General features: G+C 53.1%; 13 protein-coding genes across 13 annotated transcripts; 6 read left to right on the top strand and 7 right to left on the bottom strand.

Annotated features, from left to right (window-relative positions):
- Positions 1-109: 109 nt before the first annotated feature.
- M409DRAFT_16682 (uncharacterized protein) lies at positions 110-1,222 on the bottom strand (the record flags this gene model as incomplete). The annotated part of the gene is made up of 3 exons (XM_033803723.1): positions 110-478; positions 534-715; positions 772-1,222. 3 exons carry the CDS (start codon positions 1,220-1,222, stop codon positions 110-112), a joined length of 1,002 nt encoding a protein of 333 aa, XP_033673609.1.
- A 696-nt stretch (positions 1,223-1,918) lies between these two features.
- Positions 1,919-3,643, bottom strand: M409DRAFT_62443 (uncharacterized protein; the record flags this gene model as incomplete). The annotated part of the gene is made up of 1 exon (XM_033815178.1): positions 1,919-3,643. One exon carries the CDS (start codon positions 3,641-3,643, stop codon positions 1,919-1,921), a length of 1,725 nt encoding a protein of 574 aa, XP_033673610.1.
- A 579-nt stretch (positions 3,644-4,222) lies between these two features.
- M409DRAFT_49260 (uncharacterized protein) lies at positions 4,223-4,721 on the bottom strand (the record flags this gene model as incomplete). Its single annotated transcript, XM_033811189.1, has 2 exons — positions 4,223-4,467; positions 4,532-4,721. The coding sequence occupies 2 exons, from the start codon at positions 4,719-4,721 to the stop codon at positions 4,223-4,225; spliced, it is 435 nt and encodes a 144-aa protein (XP_033673611.1).
- A 749-nt stretch (positions 4,722-5,470) lies between these two features.
- On the top strand, positions 5,471-7,002 carry M409DRAFT_16684 (uncharacterized protein; the record flags this gene model as incomplete). The annotated part of the gene is made up of 5 exons (XM_033803724.1): positions 5,471-5,738; positions 5,819-5,887; positions 5,941-6,146; positions 6,198-6,550; positions 6,603-7,002. The coding sequence occupies 5 exons, from the start codon at positions 5,471-5,473 to the stop codon at positions 7,000-7,002; spliced, it is 1,296 nt and encodes a 431-aa protein (XP_033673612.1).
- Positions 7,003-8,031: 1,029 nt separating this feature from the next.
- M409DRAFT_16685 (uncharacterized protein) lies at positions 8,032-8,548 on the bottom strand (the record flags this gene model as incomplete). The annotated part of the gene is made up of 3 exons (XM_033803725.1): positions 8,032-8,160; positions 8,216-8,447; positions 8,508-8,548. The coding sequence occupies 3 exons, from the start codon at positions 8,546-8,548 to the stop codon at positions 8,032-8,034; spliced, it is 402 nt and encodes a 133-aa protein (XP_033673613.1).
- A 920-nt stretch (positions 8,549-9,468) lies between these two features.
- Positions 9,469-10,273, bottom strand: M409DRAFT_49263 (uncharacterized protein; the record flags this gene model as incomplete). The annotated part of the gene is made up of 3 exons (XM_033811190.1): positions 9,469-9,639; positions 9,690-9,857; positions 9,947-10,273. The coding sequence occupies 3 exons, from the start codon at positions 10,271-10,273 to the stop codon at positions 9,469-9,471; spliced, it is 666 nt and encodes a 221-aa protein (XP_033673614.1).
- A 1,746-nt stretch (positions 10,274-12,019) lies between these two features.
- On the top strand, positions 12,020-13,472 carry M409DRAFT_16687 (uncharacterized protein; the record flags this gene model as incomplete). Its single annotated transcript, XM_033803726.1, has 4 exons — positions 12,020-12,251; positions 12,303-12,743; positions 12,797-13,278; positions 13,338-13,472. The coding sequence occupies 4 exons, from the start codon at positions 12,020-12,022 to the stop codon at positions 13,470-13,472; spliced, it is 1,290 nt and encodes a 429-aa protein (XP_033673615.1).
- Positions 13,473-13,696: 224 nt separating this feature from the next.
- M409DRAFT_16688 (uncharacterized protein) lies at positions 13,697-15,187 on the top strand (the record flags this gene model as incomplete). Its single annotated transcript, XM_033803727.1, has 1 exon — positions 13,697-15,187. One exon carries the CDS (start codon positions 13,697-13,699, stop codon positions 15,185-15,187), a length of 1,491 nt encoding a protein of 496 aa, XP_033673616.1.
- A 559-nt stretch (positions 15,188-15,746) lies between these two features.
- M409DRAFT_49265 (uncharacterized protein) lies at positions 15,747-17,081 on the top strand (the record flags this gene model as incomplete). The annotated part of the gene is made up of 1 exon (XM_033811191.1): positions 15,747-17,081. The coding sequence occupies one exon, from the start codon at positions 15,747-15,749 to the stop codon at positions 17,079-17,081; it is 1,335 nt and encodes a 444-aa protein (XP_033673617.1).
- Positions 17,082-17,488: 407 nt separating this feature from the next.
- On the top strand, positions 17,489-18,165 carry M409DRAFT_16690 (uncharacterized protein; the record flags this gene model as incomplete). The annotated part of the gene is made up of 4 exons (XM_033803728.1): positions 17,489-17,578; positions 17,634-17,696; positions 17,750-17,845; positions 17,908-18,165. 4 exons carry the CDS (start codon positions 17,489-17,491, stop codon positions 18,163-18,165), a joined length of 507 nt encoding a protein of 168 aa, XP_033673618.1.
- Positions 18,166-18,770: 605 nt separating this feature from the next.
- On the bottom strand, positions 18,771-22,631 carry M409DRAFT_49267 (uncharacterized protein; the record flags this gene model as incomplete). The annotated part of the gene is made up of 1 exon (XM_033811192.1): positions 18,771-22,631. One exon carries the CDS (start codon positions 22,629-22,631, stop codon positions 18,771-18,773), a length of 3,861 nt encoding a protein of 1,286 aa, XP_033673619.1.
- Positions 22,632-23,225: 594 nt separating this feature from the next.
- M409DRAFT_49268 (uncharacterized protein) lies at positions 23,226-25,165 on the bottom strand (the record flags this gene model as incomplete). Its single annotated transcript, XM_033811193.1, has 3 exons — positions 23,226-24,052; positions 24,153-24,486; positions 24,635-25,165. 3 exons carry the CDS (start codon positions 25,163-25,165, stop codon positions 23,226-23,228), a joined length of 1,692 nt encoding a protein of 563 aa, XP_033673620.1.
- Positions 25,166-26,225: 1,060 nt separating this feature from the next.
- On the top strand, positions 26,226-27,659 carry M409DRAFT_49269 (uncharacterized protein; the record flags this gene model as incomplete). The annotated part of the gene is made up of 1 exon (XM_033811194.1): positions 26,226-27,659. The coding sequence occupies one exon, from the start codon at positions 26,226-26,228 to the stop codon at positions 27,657-27,659; it is 1,434 nt and encodes a 477-aa protein (XP_033673621.1).
- Between the last annotated feature and the right edge of the window lie 190 nt (positions 27,660-27,849).

Raw genomic sequence — 27,849 nt, forward strand, 5'->3', positions numbered from 1 at the left:
CCACTTCGAAGGAATGGGACGTACGTCAAGTGAAGACTACCAACGTCTTTGTCAAGGCCATTGAAATCAACCTCTTGATGGATTCATAAACGCTCCAGCAGTCGACCATTCAATCCCAAAACGCAATAATCCTACACTCAATCGACTCCCTGGCCTCCACATCCTCCATCCCCGGAATCACAGGCGACCCATGGACACAATGCGCCGCGATATCAGGCTTATTCTCGCCCAGGTCTCCCACCGAGGTATCCGAGAACTTCAAAATCACGACCTCGTCAGGCTGCTGGCTGGGAATCCAGTACCACTTGAGCATCTCAGGGTTCTTTGGAGGGCCGTGACTGAGGCCCGTTCGGATATACTCGCCTTCTGGACGGATTCCGCTGAGGGCACGGGAGGTCATGGGAGCTATGTCGGACTTGTCGACGGTGCGCCAGTCGAGCATGGCGAGAGGGTCTTTTTTTACGGGCTTGAGAGGACGCTGGGCTCGTAGATCAGTGGGTATCGCTTGCTGTGGGAGGTGAGGGACGACTTACCCATATACTGTAAGCCGCGTATCTAGGCGCCTCGCCAGCATCCTCCGCCTCGATTGCGGCTTGAGCCTCCCTTGCGATGTCCTGCCTACCCCAACGAACCGTGTCTCGAAGCCCTTGGACGCTGAAATCGATATGAGCGGTTCTCGCCGGCGGGATTGCGTTGTTTCGGTCCTTTCCAGATACTGCACCAAAGATTACCATCACCAGTCTGATCGATCCAAATCATGCACCGACTAACCTCTCAAAACATCCCTCGGCAACTGCGAAACCACGAGATCCAATCCATCTCCCTTCAAATTCACATCATATGGCTTCTCCTCCTGCAACGTCGCACTCCTCGTCCGGATCCCAAACCCATCGACCACTGCCCTCTTCGCCCCCGTCACCTCACAGATAAGCTTGATCATCTCCGGCGCGTAGACATCCTCGATGTTGCGCCCTTGGAACCACTCGTCCCCAGCGAGCGCCGACTTATGCGTAAGCCAGGTGAAGCCTTGCACGTCGAGACCGGCGCCGGGTTTTATGGGGGATTGGCGGAGGTCGTGGAGTTCGTGGGTGTGGTCTTCCACAAGGCGAGAGGCTGGGAAGGAGTAGAATGATCGTTCTGATGCTGGAATTGAGTCGTCCGGCTCGCTGTATCTGATGACGCCGTGGGCGGCGGTCGTGCCATTGGCGTCAATACTGCCCATGATTGTGGTGTTCAAGAGATAGGTTGTGACTGTCGAGTGCAGTGATAACGAACAATGGAATCTTAAACGCCGTCCGGGTTCTTGCGATGAAGCGAAGTTCGCTCCTCTACCAATCCGTCGCTCTCTCCCCGTACATCACATTGGGAGCTTTCCGCGATGATCGTTGGCCTGCCTTTAATTCTGATGCCGTCAAGTCATTGGGAGGATAGCTGTGAAGATGGCGAAGGGCTTTAGTGCTTACTGTACCTTGATAGCTGGAGCGTTTAGTCAGAGGCTCGGACATAGCGCTGGAGTAGCAGGATTGTTACCTCTGTGCCTGCCATTTGACGAGGCCGTGTAGTTTGTTGGTGTCCCACGAGATAGTGGAGTTGTTCCCATTGCAGAGAGACATGATTTGAGTAGTTCTCGTGTCAGGGGTCATTGGAGACTTGCCCTTCCCTTTGCGGTGGATCGCAGGATGCACCACTTATCGTATAGAGGATTATCGAGAGCTTCGACGCCTGGGAGTTCTGCCTGAGATTAAGACGTGCCTGCTTCAACAATCGTGGAGTCCTCACGGCAATATTGGCGAAGTATTATGAGCAGATCCTCGAGATGTGTGCCATTGTCTCAGTATGTACGCATGGCATGAGGCTCTTTATCTTCGAATCAAGACGATCCGTGTCTCGAAAGACTCGACTTTATAATGCCTCTCTCTCAACTTGAACGCAGCCAGCTAGGAGAAGCGATACTATGCCTACCCTCGAAAGCAGCACGCACACACGCCTCAAGGCTATCGAAGTGAACCATTCGCCTGACCAACCCAGGAGCATAATGTGCGTACTTGGCCGAATTCGTCATGATGTTCCCGCCTCCGGGAGGCACGACAGGTTCCTCGAGCATGCACCAGCAAGTATCGGAGATGACTTGTGCTCCTATCTTCTCGAGGATTTGCCCACGGCCGAACTTGATGAATTTTTCATGGATTGCTCGGCTGGTGGTGATGATGAGGGGGATTTCCGTCGGTCGATCGTACTTCTCGCATAGTTGTGCTAAGGAGTAGAATTCTTCGAGGGAGAAGTGAGGGTTTCCGAGAGCGATCATAGATACTGAGTCGTCTTGGGCGGTGTTGAGGCTCTGCCAGCAGCGGACGAGATCCTGTGTGAGGATCTGTGTCCTTTGCAAGCTTGAGTAGTCCTTATCCAGCGAGAGAGCCTCGGGGGTGATGCCTCGTATATGGAACATAGCCGCAGAAGATGTCGTCGCAAACGCTGCCCCAAAGGCTTTCAGATCAGAGAGACTGAGTTTCATATCCTCCATCCCGATTACAACTGGGATGTCGGCACCACTCAGTAGTCCAACGCGGTACCCCAGCAAAGGAAAAATAGATTCGTCTTGGACGGGTGTGCGACTTACTTTCAACAGTACCCGCGGAGCCCTATCTTCCGAGTTGTGGCAGCCCGACGAGGGAGCCTTTCCAGTCAAAGCAATGCAGACATCAATACAATCCGGATATTTCTGCGTTCGTGCCCCGAGGACGCTGTTGGCAAAGACGACAGCGTTCGACTCGCCCCATCCGATGTGCTGGCCACGCTCAGGTGAGCTATCCAACAGATAAGGAGCGCATGTAAACGTCGGGCGAGCTCCCATCTTGACGTACGCATTGCCGAGTCTGTTAGCTGCCTCAGCCTTCTCTGGCTCCATGCCGATTTCTCGCCAACGCCGCTGATCGATCGAGATGGAGTTCATGGACGTGGGCACTGCTACTTGTGCATCTGGAAGGCTAAGTAGGGATTCCGCGAAGGACAGACTAGCCGGTCCGGTGTAGACGCATGCGTCGATGTGTGCTTGTGAGACGCTGACGAGGCTGGTGGCTCCTTGGAGGGCGGCGAATCCGGTGAGGATTTCCATGGCTAGGCCTTTTGCATTCTTGGGGCCTTTTGCTAGAAGAACCTCCTCGTCTTCTGTAAGTTGCAATTTATTGACCGTGGGCTTGGGCAGTTGTAGTTCGATCTGTTCGGGTGGAGTCCCAGGTCCGGTATGGACATTTTCACCAGCGATAGCCACATGCTCGTAATCTCCAAGTAATGCAAAGTCGCTGCTCGAAAGCACCACAACTGGGATACTCCTATCAAACATTTTCCTCGCCACGATAACTCCCAGCGTAATAATCTGCTCCGGTACTTCGAAAATCAGTCCAAGCGGAGCGGTCCCAGCGAGCATCAACTCCAGCATCGCCATACTTCCTGTACATGATCCGCGGCCTGCAGGTATTGCTAGGATATGATTGTGAAGGATTCTACCAGAGAGAGGGTGATGGCGATCGATTATTTCACCTGTTGATGGGTCGGTTCCGCCCCAGAAGCTGAGAGGGACATTGGAGAATAATAATGGACCAGTGGCTTCGCCATTGATTAGAGCTTTGCCCCGGAAGTGAGGCATCGCTGTCGTGCGTGTTTCTACCGATGTATGGAGTCATGTTGAGTTGTTGAGATGTCGTTGTTGACGCTGAAGTTGCGTTCGGAAGGTTATCCCGAGTCCATCGCCGTATCTAAGCGCTCGGATCTTTGGCCGTTGCTGAAATCTCCCAACGCTCTCAGAGCTGCCACTTGGAATCAAATGTTCCCAAACTTGAGTTCTGCAGTGCTGGGAAGTTGAGCTCCAATAAGGGTGCTGCTATGGAAAAAAAGGTTTAGGGCTGCGGCGCAAAGCTTACATATACAATCAAAATTTGCAGCCCACCAATCACATCTAGATCTTTCGAGATCTAGCAAGGCCCGATGGTCTAGTAAGTTCAATCCATTATCCATCCACTGATGGTGTTGCTAACAAACCTTGTAGGGGGTATGATTCTTGCTTTGGGAGCTTCAAAACAGCACAATTGCAAGAGGTCCCGCGTTCAAATCGCGGTCGGGCCCTTAAATCCAGCTTTTTTGCACTTCCACCACTCCAAATATGAAGTGTAGGAGTCCGTCGAATCAAAAAATATAACGATATGATGAATTTTTAGTGATGTCAACTTTACGCGACGACGGTGACCCAGGTAACGTTTTTGCCATGATTTTGACAACAGGAGCTTGTTCTCCGTGTCCGAATTGACAATTTCCATTCCGCTGGTACCTCCAAATCGGCAGCTGCTACGTATTCTTGCCTTCGAGGGAAATTCTCCAAAGTCTTGGCAAGCTCCGGGAACGCGTTAACGATCCATTCAGCGCGGTACGGGCTTGAACAACGAGCAACCGTGAGGCTTGAGGAGCCGAATGTGCCTATTATATGCAGTTCCTATCTACAAGCTACAGGGTTTGCTCCAGAGTACCAACGATGCCTTACGACCGCCAATCGGGTGCAAATTTTTCATATGACGGAGTGAGGTCGTTAAAGGCTGCGCTAGACCCAATTTGGACACCGACCTCCCAGTCGACTTGCTCGTCTTCCTACTAAAGACAATTTCCACAGTCAAACATCCCATCACGCTATCTACTACCTCCATCAGCACGCTCCAGACTATGTTAATATACATGGTCTGTGCCCATCGGCAGCTCACAGACGAGCACTTCCCTGTGGCGACTTAAAGCAACCCGACGTAGCCCTCCGTGTGACCATGCTGGCCTCCCTTCACCATGATCCCATCTGCGTTCTATTCGCAGTACCAGGCGCTTCAAATCTGTCTGCAGAAGCCGCCTTTACCGAACATGGCTTTTTGGCTTGATGGCTTCACGCCCTCGCCGTCACCGTACATTTCCACCACCAACAAGCTTCGCCATCCCCGCAAAGATCTACACAACCTTGAATGTAGCCTTCTTTCGGCATCATATCAAACCAGACAACAAATTCGGGAAGCATCCTGAGCTACGTCAAATAGCTGCAGCCAAGCAGCCACATTCGAACAATGCGTTCGCACTGCGGCCGAAAAGAGAAGGTGCGGACGCCCATAGGACCCCGTCTTATTCAGTTCTAGCAGCTAGCGGCTTGGTCTTGCAGACTACTCTATACGTCTCGAAGAGGGGTTTGCCAAATGGGAACGGATGATTTGAAAAAGAGACGCTGCTATTGGACGATGCAAAGTGTCACTGGAGGCATACCACAATGACGACCACTTGGAAATGCTCGAGTCTTTGCTAGCCAGTCTAGGCCGGCAAAAGAAAACTTGTGACGATGAACAGTGGCAAAGAAGATTGGCACTGCGTATATGTAGACAGGGTCAACACGACTACGAGACTGGCATCAACAGGACGTTTTCTTCAACTGCTCTTTTGACGTTATACAACTATGCGCCGAAATCTTCAACTTCTCGCTACGGCCCTGCCATTGGCTGCGGCATGGCCAATGGTCATGGAGGAAGTGGCCAAGGGGCGCACCCTCCAGAAGCGAGTGGTCTATCCTACCGTTCCACCGCCGAAGTTCACCACCCAAAGAGACAACTGCGGTGTTCACGGACCATGCACGACCTTTGATGCCGACGACCAATTTGTCGATGTCAGCCAGGGTAGTGGACACGAGTTTGTTTCTCCTGGTCCCAGCGACATTCGAGGACAATGTGAGTCTTGACATCATAATCGTGTCGAAAAGACGTGAAGATTTGATATGGCACTTGGATACTGACCTTTTACTCAACAGGCCCCGGTCTCAACGCTGCTGCAAACCACGCCTTCATGCCACGCAATGGCCTTGCTACTATTCAGCAGAGTATGCTCCAACAACCTTTCTCAAGCCACGACGTTGCTGACACCATCATTTAGCCGTCGACGGCCTCGAAGCCGCATACAACATGTCTCCCGATCTTTCAGCGATCTTGGCAGTCATCTCCATTGCCATCTCAGGCGACCCTATCGCCGGCAAATGGTCAATAGGAGGCGGTTTCAACGGCGTACTTGGTCTTTTGGGCAGGCCAACGGGTATCATTGGTACTCATAATAGATATGAGGGAGATGCCTCCATTGTTCGAGTATGTATTCTGCCTTTGGTTTTGCTAATTTTGAGGCTGACACGAAACCAGGGTGATGCATATTTGCACGACGGCGACGTAGACTTCTTTGAGATGCACCGTTGGGAACACCTCTACTCCATGCTCGGCGACGAGGACAACTTCACCCACGACAAGGCCGCGGCACAGGCATACTACACGATGAGATACTCTGTGCTGAACAACCCATACTACTTCTCCGAGCCATTCTCCGGTCTTGTCGCGCCTGATGCGCACAACTTTGTCGTTAGTTTCATGAGCAACCATTCCGCAGAGATCCCAGGTGGAAAGCTTGATGGCGAGACGCTGAAGCAATTCTTCTCTGTCACTGGAACTCCAGGAAATTTCGTCTGGACTCCGGGTCAAGAACGAATTCCTCTCAACTGGTAAGTGATACCATACTTCGAATACAACGCAGATACTTACTCTGTCTTGTAGGTACCGCCGCCCATCAGGCCAACAAATGAACACCGTCGACACCAACGTCGACACACTCATCAACAACGGCATGTACCCAGGTATCGTCCAATTCGGCGGAAACACCGGCAAAGTCGACACCTTCACCGGCATCGACACCGGCGATCTCACCCAGGGCGTGTTCAACGGTGCCACGCTTCTCGAGGGCAACAACCTGGCATGCTTTTTCCTGCAAGCCACCCAAGCCGGACTTGTTGACGCTGCAACGCCACTGCTGGAGCCTGTGGGCGAGATTTTGAGTTTCTTGAACCAGAATATTGCACCGCAGGTTTCTGCTCTGAACTGCCCTCAGTTGAACAGCCTCAACAATACGCTGTTCAAGCAGTACCCGGGTGCTTCTTACTTCCCAAGTGGACAGTAGGCTACGATGGATGATGCAGGGTCATTAATGATATTATGGCGGATGTATGCTTAACGACAGAAAGCGAGTTTGATCATAATGAATATCAAAATTTCTTATCAATCTACGCATCTTGCAATGCCTCAATTCTATCCATAAAGTTTTTTTGTCTGTCTTTCGCGACCCAGCACTACTTAGAAGTTGCAGCATGACATGTCGCTCAGATCAATCTACACATCATACAATGCCTCAGTTCTATCTATCAACATTACTCCCTATCTTCTCGGGACCGAACACTTGGACGTCTCAACTCACACTATGCTCTGAGTGACAGACATGTCATGTTACAGACGTTCAAGTCACACTCCGTCATCCCGGCAAAAGAACAGGAAAATACAGACAGAGGTCAAAGCATTGTGAATCGAATCGAACACCTGAAGTCACAGATCGCCAGCACCACCATCGATACGCCCAGAAGAGGAAATGCTTCATCTAGGCATCTTCCGATCGCAGTACAAAACCCGGATCCCATCCTCACAAACACGTACATGCAGAGGCTACTACTGCAATGCAAGGCATCTGCAAACTGACAATCATCGTCAACAGACAGACGCCGATCACCCTCGTGAAAAGCACCAGGCCTCGCCATTAGGAGGATACCGCAGTAAGATGTTCCCCATTGATCATGAGCCGCCGGCATTTCATTCAACATGGACGGAAAGGATTGAACTAAGAAGGAGAGGAGTGCAGTGCTCTTGTTCCGGATTTGCCGAACCCATTTCATGCCAGCCGGTGCAGATCACTTGGGTTGGAGAGGGTATTGTTCAAGATGGGAAATAGTTGGTGATTGGTATGAGGGAGACCGAAACGTCAATTGAGAGATCGAGTCTCTTATTCTACTGCTCTTGATGACCTGCACACGAACACCAGAGAAGGACTTCGATACTCCGCCCTGAGAAGCAACGCCTTACCAGAAACACCTGCACCCGTTTACCTCATCCTCTTCTTCTCTCTGCGGCTCAGGCATTCCAGGAACCATGATTCTTCCGTCTAAAAAGGCGAGCAATCGGCCTGCGTAGCAACAGGATTGAAAGAATCGAAATTCTGTCCCTGCGAAGCCCGCTGACAAGCCGCACTGAAGCCATTGGTGTCGAGGCCAATCTGGTTGTCGTCCATGCACTGTTATTGCTCAATCAGTCTCTGCTCACCATCGCCACGGGGCTCTTCTACTTACGACCTGGTTCCAGTCATCCCAGTACAGATTTCCCCAGATGCTGGATAGCTGATTGCAGGCTTGCTGGCCCGTCGACGGGTCTTCTTGCTGGTTGGTGTTGCAGGTACACCCGACGCGGTAGTCGAGAGGTGGTTGTCCGTTGTTGCTCCAGCCGCCTCCTCGGCCAGGACCCCATTGGCGTGGATGTGGATCCCAGGGTCCGAATTGGCCTGCTTGCTTGGCGGCGATGGCGCTGTTGATAGAAGGTAAGTCTGGCGTTCAAGTAGAAGCGAAGGTCTTCGGGAGGGCATACGAAGCCGCGAAGAGGAGGGTCATTTTGACGATGTAGTGCATCTTGGTTGATAGATTGGTGGAAGGCGAGGCTTGACTTGCTGGTTGCTGTGAGCCTAGAGCTGCTGTTCGTCTGGTGGAGTCGAGTGGACATGCCATGGGGAGAGTCCATGTCGTTATATACCCAACAGGCTCGGCTCTGAGGTGTGTGCTTCTGTTGACATGCCCTGTCAGACCTTGGTAGCCCATGCATCGTTCATGTGCCATGTCCTCGTTTTGATGCGAATTGGCTTTCATGGAGGTACTTCATAACAATGCGCCCAGGTATTCAACAGTTGAGATCCATACCAACGGATCCAGCGGATGCCGTCTGAGACGAACATTGCTGGGTAAGGCGCCGGAGAGAGACGACTCGAGCATTGCTCGACCCGCGTAGTTCACCACGCTGAACCATGAGAAGGACATTCGCCAGTGGAACCAATGGGTGGGTGATGTGCCTGTCGAGAGGTAGGCTCTGTATCAGGCACAAGCCCGAACCCTTGTCCGGGAACAATTGCTGCAGGGTTGACGTCTGTCATGTTCGCGTCATGTTTGCCGTCAACACATGGCAGAGCATGCCAAACCGGCATGAGCGTAAGGCAGAACTCACATGTCTTGACTCGCATAAATCAAGACTCCCCGCCTGGGAAGCACAGTCCGCAGGCTGAAACGACTACACGGCTCCCAGCCAGGGTAAGGCTGCGGTAAGAGTTTCGTAACCGGATCGCCGTGGATAACCTACATGACGGCTCAGGTCAGCAGTTGATGAATGTCAACGGTGATTGCAAATTCATCCTGTGTTTACACCGCCATATTTGAACACGCCAAAGGACCAGAATCGATGTAGGATGAGCTTTCGCGCGTTTTTATGAACCTTTCGAAACCTGGAAATGCATTGGACATTGGCCACTAAACTTATGTACAATGCTCGAATTGAGGTGTATCTATCGTTGTTCGTAAGGGGCGCCAGACGCAGTCTGATACTTGGCCGTAGCGCCAGTCTTGGCACCTGCGTCCAGATCGCTTGCCGGAATCTGTGCTGGGTTGCTCGTAGGCTCGAGCGGGTATGAGGTCGAAGGCAGGCTTTCAAGGTGCTTGCGGTGGTGCTCATGCGCCTGCCAAAGGTTAGTACATCAATACGACACTTCCTCCGGAGCAAACTCACGAATGGCAGGCCGCAGTATGTGCACCAGCATATCTGTGGCTTGTCGACGTTGATAAAGATTCTGGGGTGTCCCAATGGTCCGCCTCCGCCATCGCACGAGACAATACGCTCCTTGGTCCAGGTCACTGGCTGCTGGTGGATAAGCTCGATAGCGGCTAGAGGCCGTGGCTAGCAAACTGTTAGCCATTGATCTCCCATATTTCCTCATATCCAATTAGATGTCTCAAAATAGTAATCCTCTGTGCATAATTGCATACCTGATCTTCCATGATAGTCTGCTCGAATCTTGGCCCAACCATTGCCTTTGGCCGTGGCTGCTGGCTCCTGCTCCAGGTCTGTGCTCTGTTTGGAGCCTGCATTGTTCGTAGCTCTTCTGCCTTCGCTGGCTCCTCCACTAGGGCCTTGTCGCCCGCCCCCACGGAGACGGTAGGGAGGGCATTGGTGCTGGAGACGGGGGACCGGCGCTCCTGATGGTTGGGGTTGTTCGCGGGGACGGGATTGTCCGTCTGTGTGCTGTATGATCGCGCGGCGATTGTCCGCCGACTGATGGCTGGCAATAGCCTGTGGGCGCTCCGTTGCAACATCGTGGCGGTGGTGGGTTGGTATGGAGGAGTTGAGGTTGCTGTAATTGCTCCGCTTCTGTATGGACGGAAGCTCGGAGTGTGGTCAGTGCATGACGGTCACGTGCTAGCGCGATTTCGAATCTCGCGTTCATGTTGTTTCGAACTTCAACTTCGTCTCCTGGCTCTTCTCCTATTCCTTGGAATTCCAGACTCGCAGTCTAGACGCTGCGGAGAGAATGTTCTTCTCATTGAATTGGGTCCTGCTATTATACGGATATGGGTCTTTGTATTTCAATCTGTACGTTGTTGGCCAATATCGACCAAAACATATCCTCTATCCAAGAACGTTCATCAAATGCAACGAATCCGACAGAAGATTGCGGGCAGGAATGGCATTAAGAAGTTGACCGCAATAGATCATGGCCAGCCAGGCTTCGACGGCCGCTTTACGACAGCTGTCTGACCTCGGCGAGCCTGTGACAGCCTTGAGAAGACATCCCCATTAGAACGCATGCGAGATCGATTGTATCTCTTTCATTCCAATGCGGCGTTGGGGAAAGGATCACCTGCTGCAGGGTGTCTCTGTAATTCAAGGTCTGCCTACACAGCGAAGTCCATGTCAAGCCTGAAGACCTGGAGTTTCTCCTTTCGCCACACTGATCCGATTACAGTCATATCTGACGATAGCACCGCGAACATGCTTGCCAAGTACAAGAAGTGGACTGACTATAGCATCTTCACCTGCGCAAGAGTCTTGACTGCAATGAGTGGAAGAAGGGCTCTGAGAACTCTCCGTGAACGCTTTACCGATTCCTTGTTCGATATCGACATCGACATCATGCTTTGCCATTGCGTCGACGTCAATTTGACCGCCTCTCAGTTGCAAGAGATGCCGCCGAGTGTGCAGCGGCTTCTCGAGAAGGAGGAGAAGGTGCACCTTCGGCCATTTCAAAGCAAGGAGACCGCACCTTAGCTTCGATTGCCAACTGCACGGGTTCCATGACCGTACCGGATTGGCCACGGTTGAGGACACTCCTCTGAGCCTCACTTCCTGTTCTTGCGACCTGATTGTCCGACTAGCTTCTTCTTCTGGCTCTGTTTGTGGACCTATGCCACGTGATATCCACTGGAACAGGGACTATCGTCCGCTGAAGTTGGCTGGCTTTCGAAAAGGGTATGTAAAGCCGTGCCTAGTTCAGACTCCCGCCCACCTTCTTGCAATCAAGCTTTCAACCTTTATGATCCTCCGTCTGCTCTGTGGAACAGATCCGTATGCAGAATTGAGAAGGCAAGTAGAACACAGGCTACACATATGTCATGCAAGACTTCGCCCACTACTTGAGCGGGACGAGGGATGCACATCACTAATCACGCAGAGACTCGCGGTCTTTACTATTGCCGCTCTTCGCACTTATTCTGACAAGACTAATCAGAGGCCCTTCAAGATTGGATGTACGACTCACGTATGGACATCCAGCACTGCTTGTTGGGTGAGCAAGCGCTGACATTGCTGCACAGGCTCAAGGACTCCATTACCCAACAAGAGCACTCCAAAGCTACGGTGTCAGAGCTGAGATGTCTAGTGCTGCATTAGTCTTGGACTTGAATACGGATCGCTCTTCAACGAGTGCACCCATGAGACTAAGCCGCTTCATGCAGGGTAACAACAGGACTATGCTTCTGGCGCCGGCCGGATGACAAGAGTATAAAGAAACAACATTTTGCGTCCGAAAATATGCTCAGGCTCTCTACAATCGACCTCCCACCATGAAGTCGTTTACTGCCACGCTGTCTCCCCTCTTGGCGCTCTCTTCAGCAACCCTGTCCGCTGCGTACGATCATGCCCAATTGAATGGTATGACCGTCTTCGGATATCAAGCCTGGTATCCAACTTGGGACCCCAACCACCAGCCGCAGGACCAAGTTCACAGCAACGACTTCAAATGGTTCAACCCTGCGCAAGGAACACCGGGGCCACCCAACCCTCCGAACAGTCAAGGTATGACAACACCACTGCTTGCGGGCCCCGTCACCCGCTGATCACTCATAGTCCTGACTGACACTCTTCCTTACGTCGAGGACTACCCAAGCGAGTGTTGGGAGACGACAAACTTCATTCTCGCGAACGGATCGCATGCTCAATTCTTCAACAGCTACTGCACCGCAGTAATTGAGAAGCACTTTCAGTATATGGTGCAGTACGGCATCGATGGCGTCTTCGTCCAACGATTCTTCGATGCCGCCACACCTTCGAACGACTACTACAACGCTACTCTACAGGCACTCCAAACTATTCAACAAATGGCAGAGAAGTACAACAAATACTTTGCCGTCGAGTACGATCTCAGCGGCAAGACGGATGCCTGGGGACCTGACCAATATCTCACCATCTTGCAAAACGACTACAACAATGTTGTGAAGCCGCTGTTCTCGAGCAAGAGCTACATTTACAACGGAACCCGTCCCGTCGTCGAAATTTGGGGCGTTGCAAGTGCGTATACCACATTCTCTGCATGCTAACATGAATCTAACTCGCTTCCGTAGTCAACAACGGCACCGGTCCCAACGGCTCCAAATTCAAAGACATCATCAACCGCTTCCAAGAAGCCCCTGAGAACCCATTCATGGTCGCAGGCGTGCCGCACAACTGGCTCGACTACAAGACCCGAGACCCCAACGGGTATTGGCCAGCCTTCCAGCAAGCCGACTGCATCCAGCCCTGGCCTGTCGGCGCCTTCTCAACGATCTCAGACTTCCAGTGGTCTGTCCAGCACGAGCTGCTCCCTGGAAAGGCCCAGACCGATTCGTGGGGCATCAAATTTGGGGGTGCATTCACCCCTGGTGGATCGAATCGCAATGCGAACACCAATGCGACGTATCAACCGCCGCTTGGAAGCCGCTTCAATGGAACGTTTTACGAGGAGCAGTTGAAGTCATTCTCCAATGGCACCGTCAAGGCGTGGTTCAACTTTGGGGCCATGTTTGATGAGTACACTGAGGGTAAGCCTGCCATCCAGCCCCCTTCCGTTGGAAGATCGAAAATAACGGTGAATATCCAGGCACCCAAGTCCTACCTATGATCTAGTTCAAGAACCTCCCGACGAATCCAAATCCAGGTTTCTTGGGTAGCGATGATGACAAGAGTCCTTTCTACTACATGCAGTTGTCTGGCCAGTATACCACTGAGAATCATCAACTTTGGGGCCAACAGCCACTTTAGAGTTGACCGATTTCATTAGATACTTATGGTATGAAGATGCTGTGAGAAGAAATCCGTTCGATGCTCGAAGAAATGTTATTTTTGCACGCTCCCTTGTTGACCTCACCTACTCTCCATTTTGTCAATCTCGACTTTTGGCCAGGCGCCGCTGGCGACTTCACCTCATCACAACCGTGAGCTTCTTCCCGTTCCCAATTCTTTGCAATGCCATCGTGACTTCATCAATGGCCGTGGATGTCTTCTTCGTAGCTGCACGATCTCGTGTGGCTCGGTGCAGTCCCTTGAGCCGCGACTCGCTGAAGCATGCAAAGGACGCTGTCAAAGCCAACAGACTTGCATCTCCTCCAACCGTGGGACATGACAGCAACGACTCGGAAACATTCGATGAGAATCCACATGTACGGCGACCAGAACCGAGTGCTCATTGCAAAACCAGGTCCCCCAAAAGACTTAGCAACAAGGCTAGGCCAACGATCGAGGAGTCGACGGCCAAGCTGCTCGACCTCCCAACAGAAATGCTCGCTGTAATTGCAGAATTTTTAGACAGCAAGGACCTTCTCGCAATGAGACTGACACACAGTATCCTCACGGGTGCTGTGGACGACGCTTTCGCAATAGCCTTCTTCGCACATCGTAAACACTTGTTCACCACTCACAGTCTCGACGTCTTGGCCAGGATTTGTTGCAGACCCAATTGGGCGCGGAAAATGCGGTCTCTCGAGCTTTGCACGATCGGACTCGATCGTGAGAAGTACGGCCCGGGCACAGGTTCCGCAGCGAAGCACCGCACAAGAGGTGCTAGACGTCGAGGAGACATTTACGCAAGATTCGTGGAGGAGGTTGAAGGTGATGAAAGCGAGATTCACGAACTACTCATCACAATACTTGGTAGATTGGACGACCTTGAAAATTATGTGGAGATAGCACTCTCAGCGGGTTCTAGTGCACGGCGAATAGAAGGCTTCTATGGGCTTCCGCGACTCCTTGAGAACCTTGACGATGAAGTGCGTTCATGCGATCTGGTGACCGAAGAATGCAACGATGCATTCGTAAGTCTCATGAAGACCTTGGATCGTGTGGACTATTTCCTCACCGAGTTCGATATTTCCGGGGGCGAGTTGAGTCTGACTTCATTCGATACCCTGATCCGAGATCAACCGAGTTGTCCGATGATGTGGTCTAATCTGGCAAGCCTTGATCTCAGCTTTGCGCATCCGCACAGTCAGTGGCATGCTCCTCATACAAGCGCATTGGAGGCGTTCTTCGCCGAGGCAACCGCATTGACGCTCTTGTCCTTCCATGTCGAGGAGGATAGGCCAGAATCTTTCTTAACAGCAACAAACTGCACCAACTGGCTGGCGAAAACTACGTCACACATGCATCTACGAGATCTCAGCCTATGGGGCCCTGCAGCGAAAATCGACGAACTTATGGCTCTGGCGAACACACATGCGAGCACACTGCGCAGTCTCGGTGTCTACACGATCAACCTACCCGGACACGAGTGCTGGTCCGAAGCGCTGTTGTCACTCAGGGAGCTGGATCTCGAGAGATTCGGTATGGGCAACCTGAGTAGAGGTGCTGACGAAAGCCTCTTCATGATGATTGTCGATGGAGAGAGCCGGGATATCATCGAGATTAACGGTGACAGGGAAGAGGTATTACGAGGTCTGGAGGACTTGGCCCAAGATCCACGTTATGAAGATGCGGAGTAGCAATCAAAGGGGCCAGAAGTCTCCTTGGAAGATCGAGTTCATTGGTTTGCGCTATTGGAAGGAGCAAACTAAATCGACGTCATGTCTCTTCTGGCTGTCCACATGCTCTGTCATTGTAACAGCGCAATGCCATCGTCCTTCTATCAGAGATCGCAAGCGCACGTCCGAATCGATGCTTCCGTTGCAGAACAGCCATCAATCCTCGCCCAATTTGTCCTAAGGCGTTCAATGACTCGAACAGCCCTGTTTCTGACACATTCACAACCTTGAGTGAAGCATTACGTCCTCAACCTCCGCTTCATAGCCCCCTTCTTACATCAGTAGATGATCTTTTTCAAGTGATTCTTATTACGAGCCTGGCCGGAGGAAACGAAAGAGCCATTTAAAAATGTCAGGTGCTCCTGCCTCGTTCGGATTCCAGCATGTGATGCCAAGCCCGCATCCCTGCCAACTTGAAATTTAGCGCTCCAGCAACTTCCTCGCCCACACCTGGTGCTTCCTTCACAAACAACTTCCCCGAACCTCACACACCATCACCAGGACACCTCACCGCACCACCATGGACGCGCCACCGACGCTGGCGACGCTGCCGGCCGAGTTGCAGAAGGAGATCGCGGAGGCACTGCACTACGAAGACGTCATTGCCTTCCGCCAGGTATCCCGTGACATGCGTGCAGCCTCCGAGGACGCATTTTTGACTCTGCACTTTGGAGAGCGTCACTATGTCTTCTCACGATACGGTCTCACTCGCCTTGCCGAGTACACCTCACACCCACACCTCACCAAGAAGCTATGGAATATTCGAATCATCGTCGTCGATCCTGCAGCTTGTGCAACATCTTCTGAAACCCACACCACCCAGAGACCCGAATCGATCGATAGTGACTCTGATGAAGAGGTCGATAGAGACGAACCCGCATCACGGGGGAGCGAGATCAAGCGACTAGAGTCGGCATGGCAGCCCGAAATGACCGACTTGACCAACGATGACCTGGACATCCATCTGTTGGCATTGACCATGCACAATCTGCGAGCAGCTAGTCAGGAGGTGGCATTTTGCGTCACAGGCTCGATCGGAGACGATGTCGCGCCTGGGATGGCCATTAGAAGCGATGAGATGCTGGACGTCTTGAATCTTGAGGGAAGCCATCAATTCGTGCGACGTGGTTCCTCTGGCAGTGACTGTAGCCGGATCATGAACAGTCTGTTCAAAGCGGCGGCAAGGACGGGGTTCTCTTTCAGCCATCTCGAGTTGTGTGAAGACCCGGACAGAGGTACCTTCACGTCAGAGGCACTCGACGGCCTGTGTTCATTGGACATGGAGAGACTGTGTCACTCGTGGGAAAGCCTCTCGTCGCTGATGATAGGATTTGCACATGGTCAGGAACGTTGGTTCGTTGATAGAGACAACGGCTTAGGCGCACTGATCGCTTCTGCGACCAACATCACGTCGCTGTTCCTTTACAACGACGGCATGTATGATGAGCACTGGGAAGGATCTGCAGCTTTCGACGACTCCAATCCATTGAGCTGGTTAGGCAAAGCCTTTGCCAACCATCGGCTGCATCATCTGCGGCTAGGCGGCTTCTATGGGAGAGCTGATCAGTTTGCCAAAGTTTTACGTGGACATCATCAGACTCTGAAAGAAGTTGAGCTACTGGGCGTGCAAATTCAGGGGCATGAATGTTGGTCTTCCGTTTTGCAAGTCGTGCTGACAGATCTTGACCTCAACGACCTCAATATCTGTGGTTTGATGAAGATGCCGGATATGTATGAAGAAGTCATCTTTCCTGATGGCAAGGATCGCCTATCTGTCGACAAACCAGAAGCAATCAAGGAGTTGATTTCCCAAATGTTGGCGCAAGGTGTGCAGTACAAGGATATCGATGCTTGAGTAGGGCAAGACGAAGAAACACTGGGCTGCTGTTTGGCAGACCTTCAAGGCCGGCTGATCAGAGGAAATACATGTTGTACCGCGTGATCCGATTCATGGGACCGAATCGGCGAGATCGTCGCCTTTTCGACTTGCCACATGCGAAGGGCAGGTATGAGAGCATAAGACATCTGAACTCTTCTTCACAAGACTTGCCTTCATATGTTGTTCCGGATGTGAGCAGGTGAATAGCTAAGATTTGCGGCCTGTTTGTCGACTATTAAACCTCGCCTTGCCACTCTCTTCCTCCAACTTCCTCGACACTCTCGACAACAACCATAACCGCTTTCGACGACATCCTCTCTCTTACATACCAATACACCATCCACTCACTATACACCACACACATCCAACTCCTCACCTCCACCATGAAGGTCCTCGCCAAGTTCCTGGCCCTCGCCGCAATCGCCATCACGGCCACCTCTGCTCTTCCAACCACTACCGACACCAACCTCGTCGTAAGCGCCCCTTATCACAAGCCAGATATTCAGACTCACTAACACCTCCACCCAGGCCCGCCAGCCCTCTGACCCGCCGTGGTGCAAGCCTTGCCCACCAGGCAAATACTGCCAATGTGTCCCCGACGACAACCCCCTCCAACCCTCGACCTCGACCTCACCACCCGTCAGGACTCTAACCTCCAATGCTTCCCCATCACCGGCACGGGCGTCTTCGCCGACTACTACACCCCCGCCATCGAGACATTCTGCACGCGCTTCAACGGCGTAAGTCCCACCCTTCACCCCCTCATCACCGCTCAACCAAACTAACCCACCCCCCAAACCAGGCCTCCCTCTCCACCAACTCCGCCTTCCGCGAAGTCTACTCCATCCCCCCCGGTACCGACAACACCGTCGCGCTCTCCCTGACGAACCCCTTCTGCGACGCGGACGCCTACTTCGACTACGAGGGGTGCGTGCCGACGTTCTACAACATCCTGCTCGGGTGCAACACCGGCGAGAGCCCCCACAAGAAGAACGTCGGCGGGACGTATATGTACGGGTGCGGACATTATATGCTGCAGCATAGTGGACCGGGCATCTAAGCAGGGAAGAAGGGGAGAAAGCTTTCTTTCCTCCTCATTCGCGCTTCGAGGCACCGCCATCCGATGATCGATGTGAGGCTCTTGAAACCCCTGGTTTTGGCCCGAGTGGGAGCGGTGACTGAGAGAAGTTTGCTACGCCTATAGCCTCACCATCCCCCATCACCCACTCCAAGCAATCCCCTGGAGACCAAGACCATCAGCCCCGGAATCCTCGAAAGCAGACATGTGAGTCAGCCCTATCCTTCATTTCTCGACCGACCGGAAAAAGCACTAACGAAAAACCGTCCAGCACATCTCCCATCCACCCAACCAGACTCGACCATGGTAACGACTCCACGGCACGAAGGAGTTGTCATGAGTAGCGGGGAGGGCATATCACAAAAGCGAGAAGGACACTACTACACATTAGATAGAAGATAGACTTCTATCAATTCAACAATACCTGATTCCCGAGTACTGTGCCACACCTCCCTCCTTTTGCGCTCAAACTTCCCAAAAACGCCCTTGCAACACCAACGCTAATTCTACAACCAATAACAACATACTCCCCAAAAGACTACCAACAATAATTATACATACCCCAGAAAAAGCGCCATCATTTCTATTCATACACACTCCCACTCCGCAAACACACACCACCTCGCACTACGATCCGCAAGCACTAAACCCCTCCAAATCCCCCTCTCCCCAATCTTGATAACCGTCTCCCAACTCGTCGTCAACCCGCCGAAATCCTCCTCCTCGACTCCGCGACTCGTATGCTCCTGCTTCCTGGTCAGACGGATAATCTTCTGGCTTGGAGATTGGATGGCGAGTTTGGCGGGTTTCTGTTGCGCGGCCGTCATGCCTGAGGAGGAGGCGTTGGACGAGGGGTCGGAGTATTGGCTGCCGGTCTGGGAGGCCGAGACGGAGACCATGGACATGGCGCTTGTGGGGCGGACGAGGGGGTTGGGGCTTTGAGGGCGGCCTGTTGTGCCGGTGCCCCAGGTGTCCGGGGTGAAGCGCGAGAGGGAGGAGGGGTGTTGGCGAACGCAGAAGACGAAGGTGTTGTTCATCGTCAGGCGGAGACACTGCGGTTGCGCGACGTATAGATCGTGACGCTGGGCGTGCGGTGTTGGGTGCCGGGTATGGAAATCGTAGGGCGGGTTCTGTCCAGTGTGTGAGAGTGGCAAGGCGAGTGCCATCGAATGTGGATTGTCTTTGACAGAATGCATCAGGCCCCTTTTCCCAGCATAGACTTTGAGCACACCACGACCTTCATCGCCTGACAGAAGCGCCTTGACAGTGAACCGTTTCCGGCCGCCAACCCATTCTGCCTGAGCAAAAGCTTGCTTGGTGACAATGTCGCCACTCTCGAAGAAGTCACCATCTGCGTCCTGAGCGAAAGCCCTAGCTTCCGTCTCGGCAACACATTCGACATCTTCAGGAACGTTGATGTGCAGGTGAGCCATCTCGAGCCGCTCCAGGTACAGCATGCTCGTGTCGAAGTTGGACATCTCAACACCATTTCTGAAATACGCCGGACACGCACAAGGCAGCGCAATCAAGATCTCATGCTCTACTGGAGGCACGAGATGCTGCTGCTCTGGCAAAAGAGGGATGTGAGTGTAGCAGATCTCCATCGGCCGGGCGAGGAAGTACCACGACTCTGCCACTTGGCTGCTGGCTGTACTGTAAGCACTTCTCTTGGGATGCGTAGGACTGGCAAGAGCACAATCCATCATCCGCCATTCGCCATCGACAATGACCGCATTCCACCAGTGATTCGGTTGGGCTAGCGACTCGAGCTCCACGATTTCGCCAGGTCCTTTGAGGTATCCACGAACGATCTCAGCGTGCAGGCCCACCGCAACACACATATCCCTGATCAACAACGCAATCTCTTCACTGCAACCACGCTTGGTCTGGATCGTCCTGCGCGTGTCAAGTTCACCCTCGAAATCCTCTTCCCACCGGATTCGCTCAGCAACCCAGGTAAAGATTGCACGCAATCGCTGAACATCACTCCTGTGAGGTCTGCAGACATAGCTCTGTGCCAGAGAATTCGCACTGACCATCGGCGGCACATTCTGAATAAAGCGTGTGCTCTTGTCGACTAGCGCCAGGTTTGGCAGATTGAAGTCCGTTGGCTCACTGACAGGTAGACCGTCGAGACTCTCATCGCCTTCGACAATCTCCAGCAACTGATCGATAGGTCGCAGCACAGGATAATCAAGCATCTCACACCGTTCTGCCCGATCATCTCGTTCGCGCTGGCTCAGGGAATTCGAACGATTGATGTCGCGGCGCACTTGCATCCACTCATTGCCTCCACCAAGACCCATATCTCTTGCCGCTCCACCAGGTGCGGTTTGCGGCCTTGCAGCTGTTCCGCCGGCAATAGACGTGGGACCATTGCTACCAAACATCTTTGTGGGACTTCCTGAACGACTTTCAGGGCGTCCACCTGCTCGACTGCCAGGTCGGCTTTGGCTGGCATTTCCAATGGTAGACCTCGCATTCGCAGCACCGGTTCTCGCTGTTGTTTTCGCAGTCTGAATCATTCTCTTGAAGAAACCACTCCTCTTCGCCGCCTGAGGTGAACTCAAGCCACCAAGCACGCCTGCATTTTCCATCGGATCCTTCGCCCAGTCAGCCACAGGAGTGACAGGTGCCTGGATTTGCGAGCTATGGCTCTCGTGATAGCTTGGGCCAGACGCAGAACTCTCGCTCGCTACCATACGTCTTGCGCTGGAGTTCATATCACCTGTGGACTTGCTGTGCGTATGGTCTCTGCGCTCTTTTTGACTCCCCAAACCAAACTTTCGACGGGCAAGGCTGCCAGCACTCGTAGCGCTGAAACCACCCGCTGAGTAGCCTGACATGATGCTACGGCTCGTCAGCTGGGTACTTGCGCTGCTTTGCGTCGCTGAAGAGTTCTCGGTGGAGTTGGTTGCATTCGTTTTGGTAGTATACGTCCGGTTAAGACGTTCACGACCAAGCTCAAATGCTGACTTTCGATGTCGAAGTTGTGGTAGTTGAGCTTGTGCGGACTGAGGATGATTACTGGAACCACTGCTAGATTGGCTGCTGGATGTTGTCGGTCGAGCTGAGTACTGTGTTCCCTTGAGTGGCGGCTGGGGTGGTTGATCTGAGAAAGACGGCATCTGTCGTAGCTGGTGCTCCATTCGTTGGACGTAACTATCAACTCTGAGAGGTCCGTCTCTCGACGATGGCAAAGAAGGCGTCTTGGTTCGCGGAATACCAAACGGATCCTGGGCACCGAAGCCGAGCGAAGACTGTGCCCGGTCCGGTTGCGCAAATCCCATAGCAGATTGTGCACGGGACAGGTCTCTGACACCCTCGAACCCGTCGGGCGACCAGACATTCGAAGGTGTCTTGGATCGTGGTGGCGGAGGAGGCGGTGGAGAGGACTGCAACGCGCTCATGTCTTCGAGCGATGTCATCACGTCGTTCATAGCATTTCGTAACGGTGACGGCGTCATGTGGCTTCCATTCGGTGAGGGAGGGACGGGAGTCACGGTTGGGCTTCTCCCATAGCCAGGATGCATGGGTTCGTCTGGCTGCGGTGAAGGCGCCCGGCTGACTTGATAAGGCACTCGATGAGCAGGCGGTGGAGGGGGAGGTGATGATCCCAAATCATCGTCGAAGTCCGCTCGTGAAGGAGGTCTGGAGTTGTATTGCGGCTGATCGTAGGGATTAGGTGATGGCTGTCGAGAGATTGGTAGCATCTGAGGATACGCTGAACCATCGTGGTACGTCGATGGCAAAGGAGATCGCGGCCGTGAAGGTGCTGGTGAAGGTGCGTATGACGGCTGCGGCGAAGGTGCTCTGTAAGGGACATAGCCAGGCGTGGGCGTGGGTGACGCCGATTGAGGAGCTCTAGGCGGTTGCGGACTGCGTGCTCGACGAGTGCCACCTCTCGGCGGTGGAGCTGGTATCCGCGGCGCATTATCCTGAGGAATGATAGGTGCACCTGAAGCATGTTTCTTAATCGTCCCAGTCGGCGCCTGCGCGGTCTTCATGCTAGAATATGGCCTGAACTTGCTCTTCTCTTTCTTGGACTTCTCCAAATCGCTCTCCGGTGTCCCCTCTTTGCCCTTGACGCTATCCAAGCTGTCGCGCTTTCCATACTCTTCATACGCCTGGTATGGTTTCCTGAATAGTGATCTACTCCTGTTCGAAGAATCGTGTTGAGGTCGAGGTAGCTTCGTCGGCGTCGCATTGCGACTATTGGGCGCGGGTTGGAACGATGCGTCGAGTACTTTGACGAAATTCGAAGGAAACAGACCGACAGCTCTGGGGTCCCGTCGCAGTCTTCCCATCCACCATGCGCCATCGCCAGCATTCAGCGCTTCGATCAAGTCGCCCTCAATGAAGCCCAGGTCCTTCTTGGTCTCTCCGCCCCAGGAGAAGGTGGCTTGCACCCAGCATGGGAAACGCGGGAGATCGTTGGGCACCGTCATCGTGTGCAATGTGGCGACCCAGAGTCGCAAAGCTTGTAAAGCTATGAATTGCGTGGAATCATAACAAGCCGTGCGAGAGGGTACGTCGGTTGAGGTGTTGTCGACGTGGGTCGTTGCTATGGCCGGCGCTAGCAGCGGTTGAAACCAGGTTCAAGACGACGGCGCTGGACCGGGATACGACCAATTCTTGGTATGGATGGAGTTGCGAATGCTGGTGGATGATTGAGACGGAAGCACAGCAGGCGACCTCGCAATGCGGCCGGGCGATGAATATCAAGAGCTTGGTTGCTGTGCTGCTCGTTTGTTTGTTGTGCGAAATCGCGGGTCCTGTGCTAGCGCCGTTTCTAGCGTCCTATTTCTAGTACCTCTCCGATCTGGCGGCCCCATTTCCGCCCCCATCTTGAACTCCGCCATACCTACTACTTCAATGAATTTTGAAATCAAAGTGAATGACATTGAGTACATTAGACATTGGCTCTTCATATTGGTTCCGTTAATCCGCCAAGAACATCTGTCCTCCTTAGATCGTGTTCTCGTCCTAGCCGCACAAAATGTGCCTCGAGTTGTGCATGCAATTCACGCCAGGAGCAAGTCTCACGCACTGATCGAAGCACCCGTCATTACAGCATTCGACGAAGTCTTCGCGGCAGTGATACTCTTCGCTGAATTCTCCTCGTCCCGCAGGAACCTGTCCAAAATCTCTGCCGCAGTGTGCAGCATCCGACTTCCACCCTCGATTCTCAACGCCTCCATGATGCGATCCGAGCCCCATACAACTTCGAACAGGTATCCAATGACGTATGGTAGCTGCGACTCCTCCTCCATATACGTTTCTCCAAAGTACTTGACGAGATCTGCGTGGAGATGGGCCTGCAGAGTGCGAAGCATTTTCCAGCTGCGTTGGTGGAGGCCGAAGTAGTCGAAGTTGAGGTGAAGTTCCTCGCCGGCGACGCCTTCGCGCACGATATCGAGAAGCTGGAGAGGGCTGTATTGCTTTTGCGTTACCAGCTCTCGAGCAAGAGATTGTAGATCGGTAGATGGGTTGCTCGTGCGCTCTGCCTTGGCTGCTACCGACAGCATGGCGATAAGATTCGCAGTGCTGAGCTTTGCCGTCTCGCCGAGCATATAGCGGTCGTGGAAAACGTCTTTCACAGGCGTTGTGGTCTTGAGGCCACGCGGCCCTTTCTTGGACTCCACGATTAGGGAACGACCGCCTGTACGGCGATTGCGAGCAAAGTTGGTGGCGCTCGCGCCAAGGGCGAGCACAAAACGCTTCAGATATTCGATTGCCTCAGTGGGCGGGGCGCCAACGAAGATGCGTTGAGGGGAGTGAAGAGAGATGATGTAGTCCATGTCTTTCCAATCTGATTCGAGACTGGCACTATGACGAGCTGCGTTGTAAAGATGGGCAGGGTAGATGGCTGATCCCCATGCGTTACAAAGCGTTATGCCACTTGCGAGTAGATGCATGTGTTAGTATTCGTTCGAAGTTGATAGAGAGAGTGCAATTGTGTAGCTCACGTTCTTGAAGCTGTGTATTCATTCGGTAGATCAACAGGCCACAGAGGACGGGATGGCGCTTGAGGAAGAGGTAAGGGGTACGAGAGACTCCCATCTTCTCGTACTCTGATCTGAACAGCGGAGCCATGTTGTCTTTCTGAGTCCATGCATCGGCGAACGTGCGGAGGTGCTGGAGTAGCTCATCGTGCTCTGGTGTCCAGACATCGACGCTTCTGCCGCGAGAGAAGGCAAAGTACGAGTCAAGAGTGTCGACAACTATTTTGCCAGTCGCTTGCATTTGCTCGAATGGATGGGTGGAGTCGTCCCAGAGGACGTGGTGAATGTCAATGAAGACCTGCATGGCGAAGACTGCATAGAGAGGCAGTGCTTCAATACTGCTTTGCATCAATCATCTGGCGAAGTCCCTTGGTGAGCTCGTCCTCGGCCGGTATATGCATGCCAAGTCTCGATATCTTGGTGAATTCTGGCATAACTTCCATTACCATTCTCAAATCTTCGAGCTTCTGCTGGTCCCTGGACATCAAAGTCCTGTCTTGCTGGGGGTCATAGCTGCCTTGACGAAGCTCCAAAGCTGGTACCTTGTTGGGGACGAGACGTTCGGCGAAGAGTAGGAGCATCTCAAACGTGGGCGAGCAGATCCACTCTTCAAATTCGTCTGTCGAACCTCCTCGGTTATCCATGTAGTCCACCAGGAAGTCGACGAATTTCAAATAGTGACGGCTTCCTGGATAAGCTTCATCGAGCTCATAAGAATGGCGTTTCATCATATTGAAGGCCGTGTCAGTCGTGATAGCTGCGCTCATGAGATCGAGTTTGCCGCATTGGTAGTCTGACCAAACGCCCCTCAAATGATCACGAATGTCGTTCATGTCCTTCACAAAGCTCATCATGGCGAAGAAATCATCTGCGTCCGAGACTTCAACTTCGTATTGATCCTCGGTCGGTTTCTTTGAAGACGTTGCTAGTACGCTGTTGTCCGACGTTGATTCTTCCACGTTCAGCGCTGTAAACATATTGTCGAGAGCATCGTCGTCGTCGCCCTCATCTTGAGTGGTATCCAACACATTCGGCTGGAGAATCTCAAGGACATTCTCCAAAACTGAAATGAAGTGAGAGTGGCCCGCTTTCGCAGCCAGTATAGCGGGATCTGTCTTCTTCCTGGAGAAATGGGTGAACAATCTGGAGGCATCCTTTCTGAGGATAATAACACCCCGAACGAGGGTGATGACGCGGTTTGGTATGCGGATCTTCGGGCTTGCAGCGGAAGCAATGGTCCTGGCCAGATTGGTGAATTCCTTGACGGGGACAGGTACTTTTATGGTTTTGTTTTCTGTGCCTCGCCGTCCTCGGCGGCTCCAGCGGTAGTGGCAAGAAAGCTCAAGTCAGCTCCACATCGTCGAGCGTTCTCAACAAGCCACGTCACAATCTTGGTGGTGCCAGTCTTGTACGATTTGTACGTGCTAAGATAGCCGGTTGGTAATGCCATGACGGCTGATGGGATCCCCGTAGAGGTCGATGGTCAGAGGGGGTGTACCACAATGGCGTCGCTTGGTCAGTGTCACTGTGGCAGGGAGAGCAACCAATGCGAAAGGATGACTGAACGTAGAGAAGAGGAAAGTGAAGGCAAACGGCACCGTGACAGGGAGAAGACAAAGAAATCGCTGCTCCATACCGGGTGGTTGCATGAGCAACAGAGATTTGTGGCTAATTTGGTCAAACGCGAGGAATGAGCCTGGCGGTCGAAACATCGTGTCCAAAGGTATAAGGGTCAACATTGGCGATGAGGTGAGCGAGTGAGTCGAAGGGAGGACGTCGGATCCGTGAAGTTTTAAGCTCATCGCCCTTACCCAAAGCAGAACAAACGCGTTGCGTCACTGCAAGGAACGAGTGGTTTCACGAGCGCGGACTCGGCGGGCGGCTTCGGTCCTCGAAATCTTTGTCTGAGAAGCACCAAAATGACTCTTCTGTGTAGAATGGCACCACTCGCCGCCAATTTGCTAAGATAAATACGCCTCTTCTCCCCTCTCCCTCTCCAACCTTTCTTCCCGTCCTTCACTCTCCCACTCCGCCACCATGCCTACCGCCGCGCTCAACATCCCCGAACGCCCCACCAACGGCGACAACTCCCTCTCCAGAACCGTTAGCAACTCACGGACAGACCCCGTCAACTCCCTCTCCACCAGCCCCCAACTCTCCTTCCACAGCCCCCAGGCAAGCTACGCCGGCCCGCCCAAAGTCAGCGCAAAACAGCTTCGTCCGTTCCAGTCACAAGATGTCAAGATCCTGCTGCTCGAGAACGTCAATCTTGTGGGACAGGAGATTTTGAAGAAGCAGGGCTACCAGGTCGAAGCGCTCAAGAGCTCCCTCCCCGAGGACCAGCTTATTGAGAAGATCCAAGATGTGAACGTCATTGGCATTCGTTCAAAGACACAACTCTCTGCCAACGTCCTCCGACATGCGAAGAACCTGATTGTCATTGGATGCTTCTGCATTGGCACAAACCAGGTCGACTTGCAATATGCCGCAGAGAACGGCATTGCGGTTTTCAACTCGCCTTTCAGCAACTCTCGCTCCGTGGCCGAGCTCATGATTGCGGAGATAATAACTCTGGCAAGACAAATGGCTGACCGCAGCATGGAGATGCACCATGGCGTTTGGAACAAGGTCTCGAACGGCTGCTGGGAGGTACGAGGAAAGACGCTGGGCATAGTAGGATACGGCCACGTTGGTGCACAACTCTCGGTCCTCGCAGAAGCTATGGGCATGAGGGTCATATACTACGACGTGATCAACCTCATGGGATTAGGAACCGCTCAGCAGGTCCCCAACTTGCAAGCCCTCCTTTCCGGCGCCGACTTCGTCACCCTCCACGTGCCTGAAATCGAAGAAACCAAGAACATGATGGGCGAAAAGGAGCTCTCCCAAATGCGCAACGGCGCCTACCTCCTCAACGCCTCGCGCGGCAGCGTCGTCGACATCCCCGCCCTCATCGCCGCCATGAAGTCCGGCAAAATCGCCGGCGCAGCCCTCGACGTCTACCCCAACGAGCCCGGCAAGAACGGCGAACACTTCAACAGCCAGCTCAACGCCTGGGGCGAAGACCTGCGCAGCCTGAAGAACCTCATCCTCACCCCTCACATCGGCGGCTCGACCGAAGAAGCCCAATCCGCCATCGGCGTCGAAGTCGCCGACGCCCTGGTCAACTACGTCAACTTCGGCACCACCACCGGCGCCGTCAACATGCCGGAAGTCACGCTGCGCTCCCTCACGCTCGACGAGCCCAACCACGTCCGCGTCATTTACATCCACAAGAACGTCCCCGGTGTGCTGCGTCGTGTCAACGAGATCTTGGGCGACCACAATGTCGACAAGCAGATGACGGATAGCAGGGGCGAGGTGGCGTACCTGATGGCGGATATCAGCAATGTGAATGTCTCGGAGATCAAGGATTTGTATCAGAGTTTGGAGGATTTGGGGAGCAGGATTCGCACGAGGGTGTTGTACTAGATCAACAAGTACAGATAGAGCAGATGGACAAGGGTGCTTTTGGAGCTGGTGTTCTTGGTCTCGGGATGGGAGGCAAAAAGTGCTAAAAGGAGCTCTGGGTTCAACGAACAGACAGGCAAAAGAAGAGGAAAAGTCATCGGGAATAGAGAGAAAACTTTTTATAAGCAAAAGGCGTGGATGCGATGCGATA

This window comes from Zasmidium cellare (genome assembly GCF_010093935.1).
Source record: "Zasmidium cellare ATCC 36951 unplaced genomic scaffold M409scaffold_2, whole genome shotgun sequence".
NCBI classification, from domain to species: Eukaryota; Fungi; Ascomycota; class Dothideomycetes; order Mycosphaerellales; family Mycosphaerellaceae; genus Zasmidium; species Zasmidium cellare.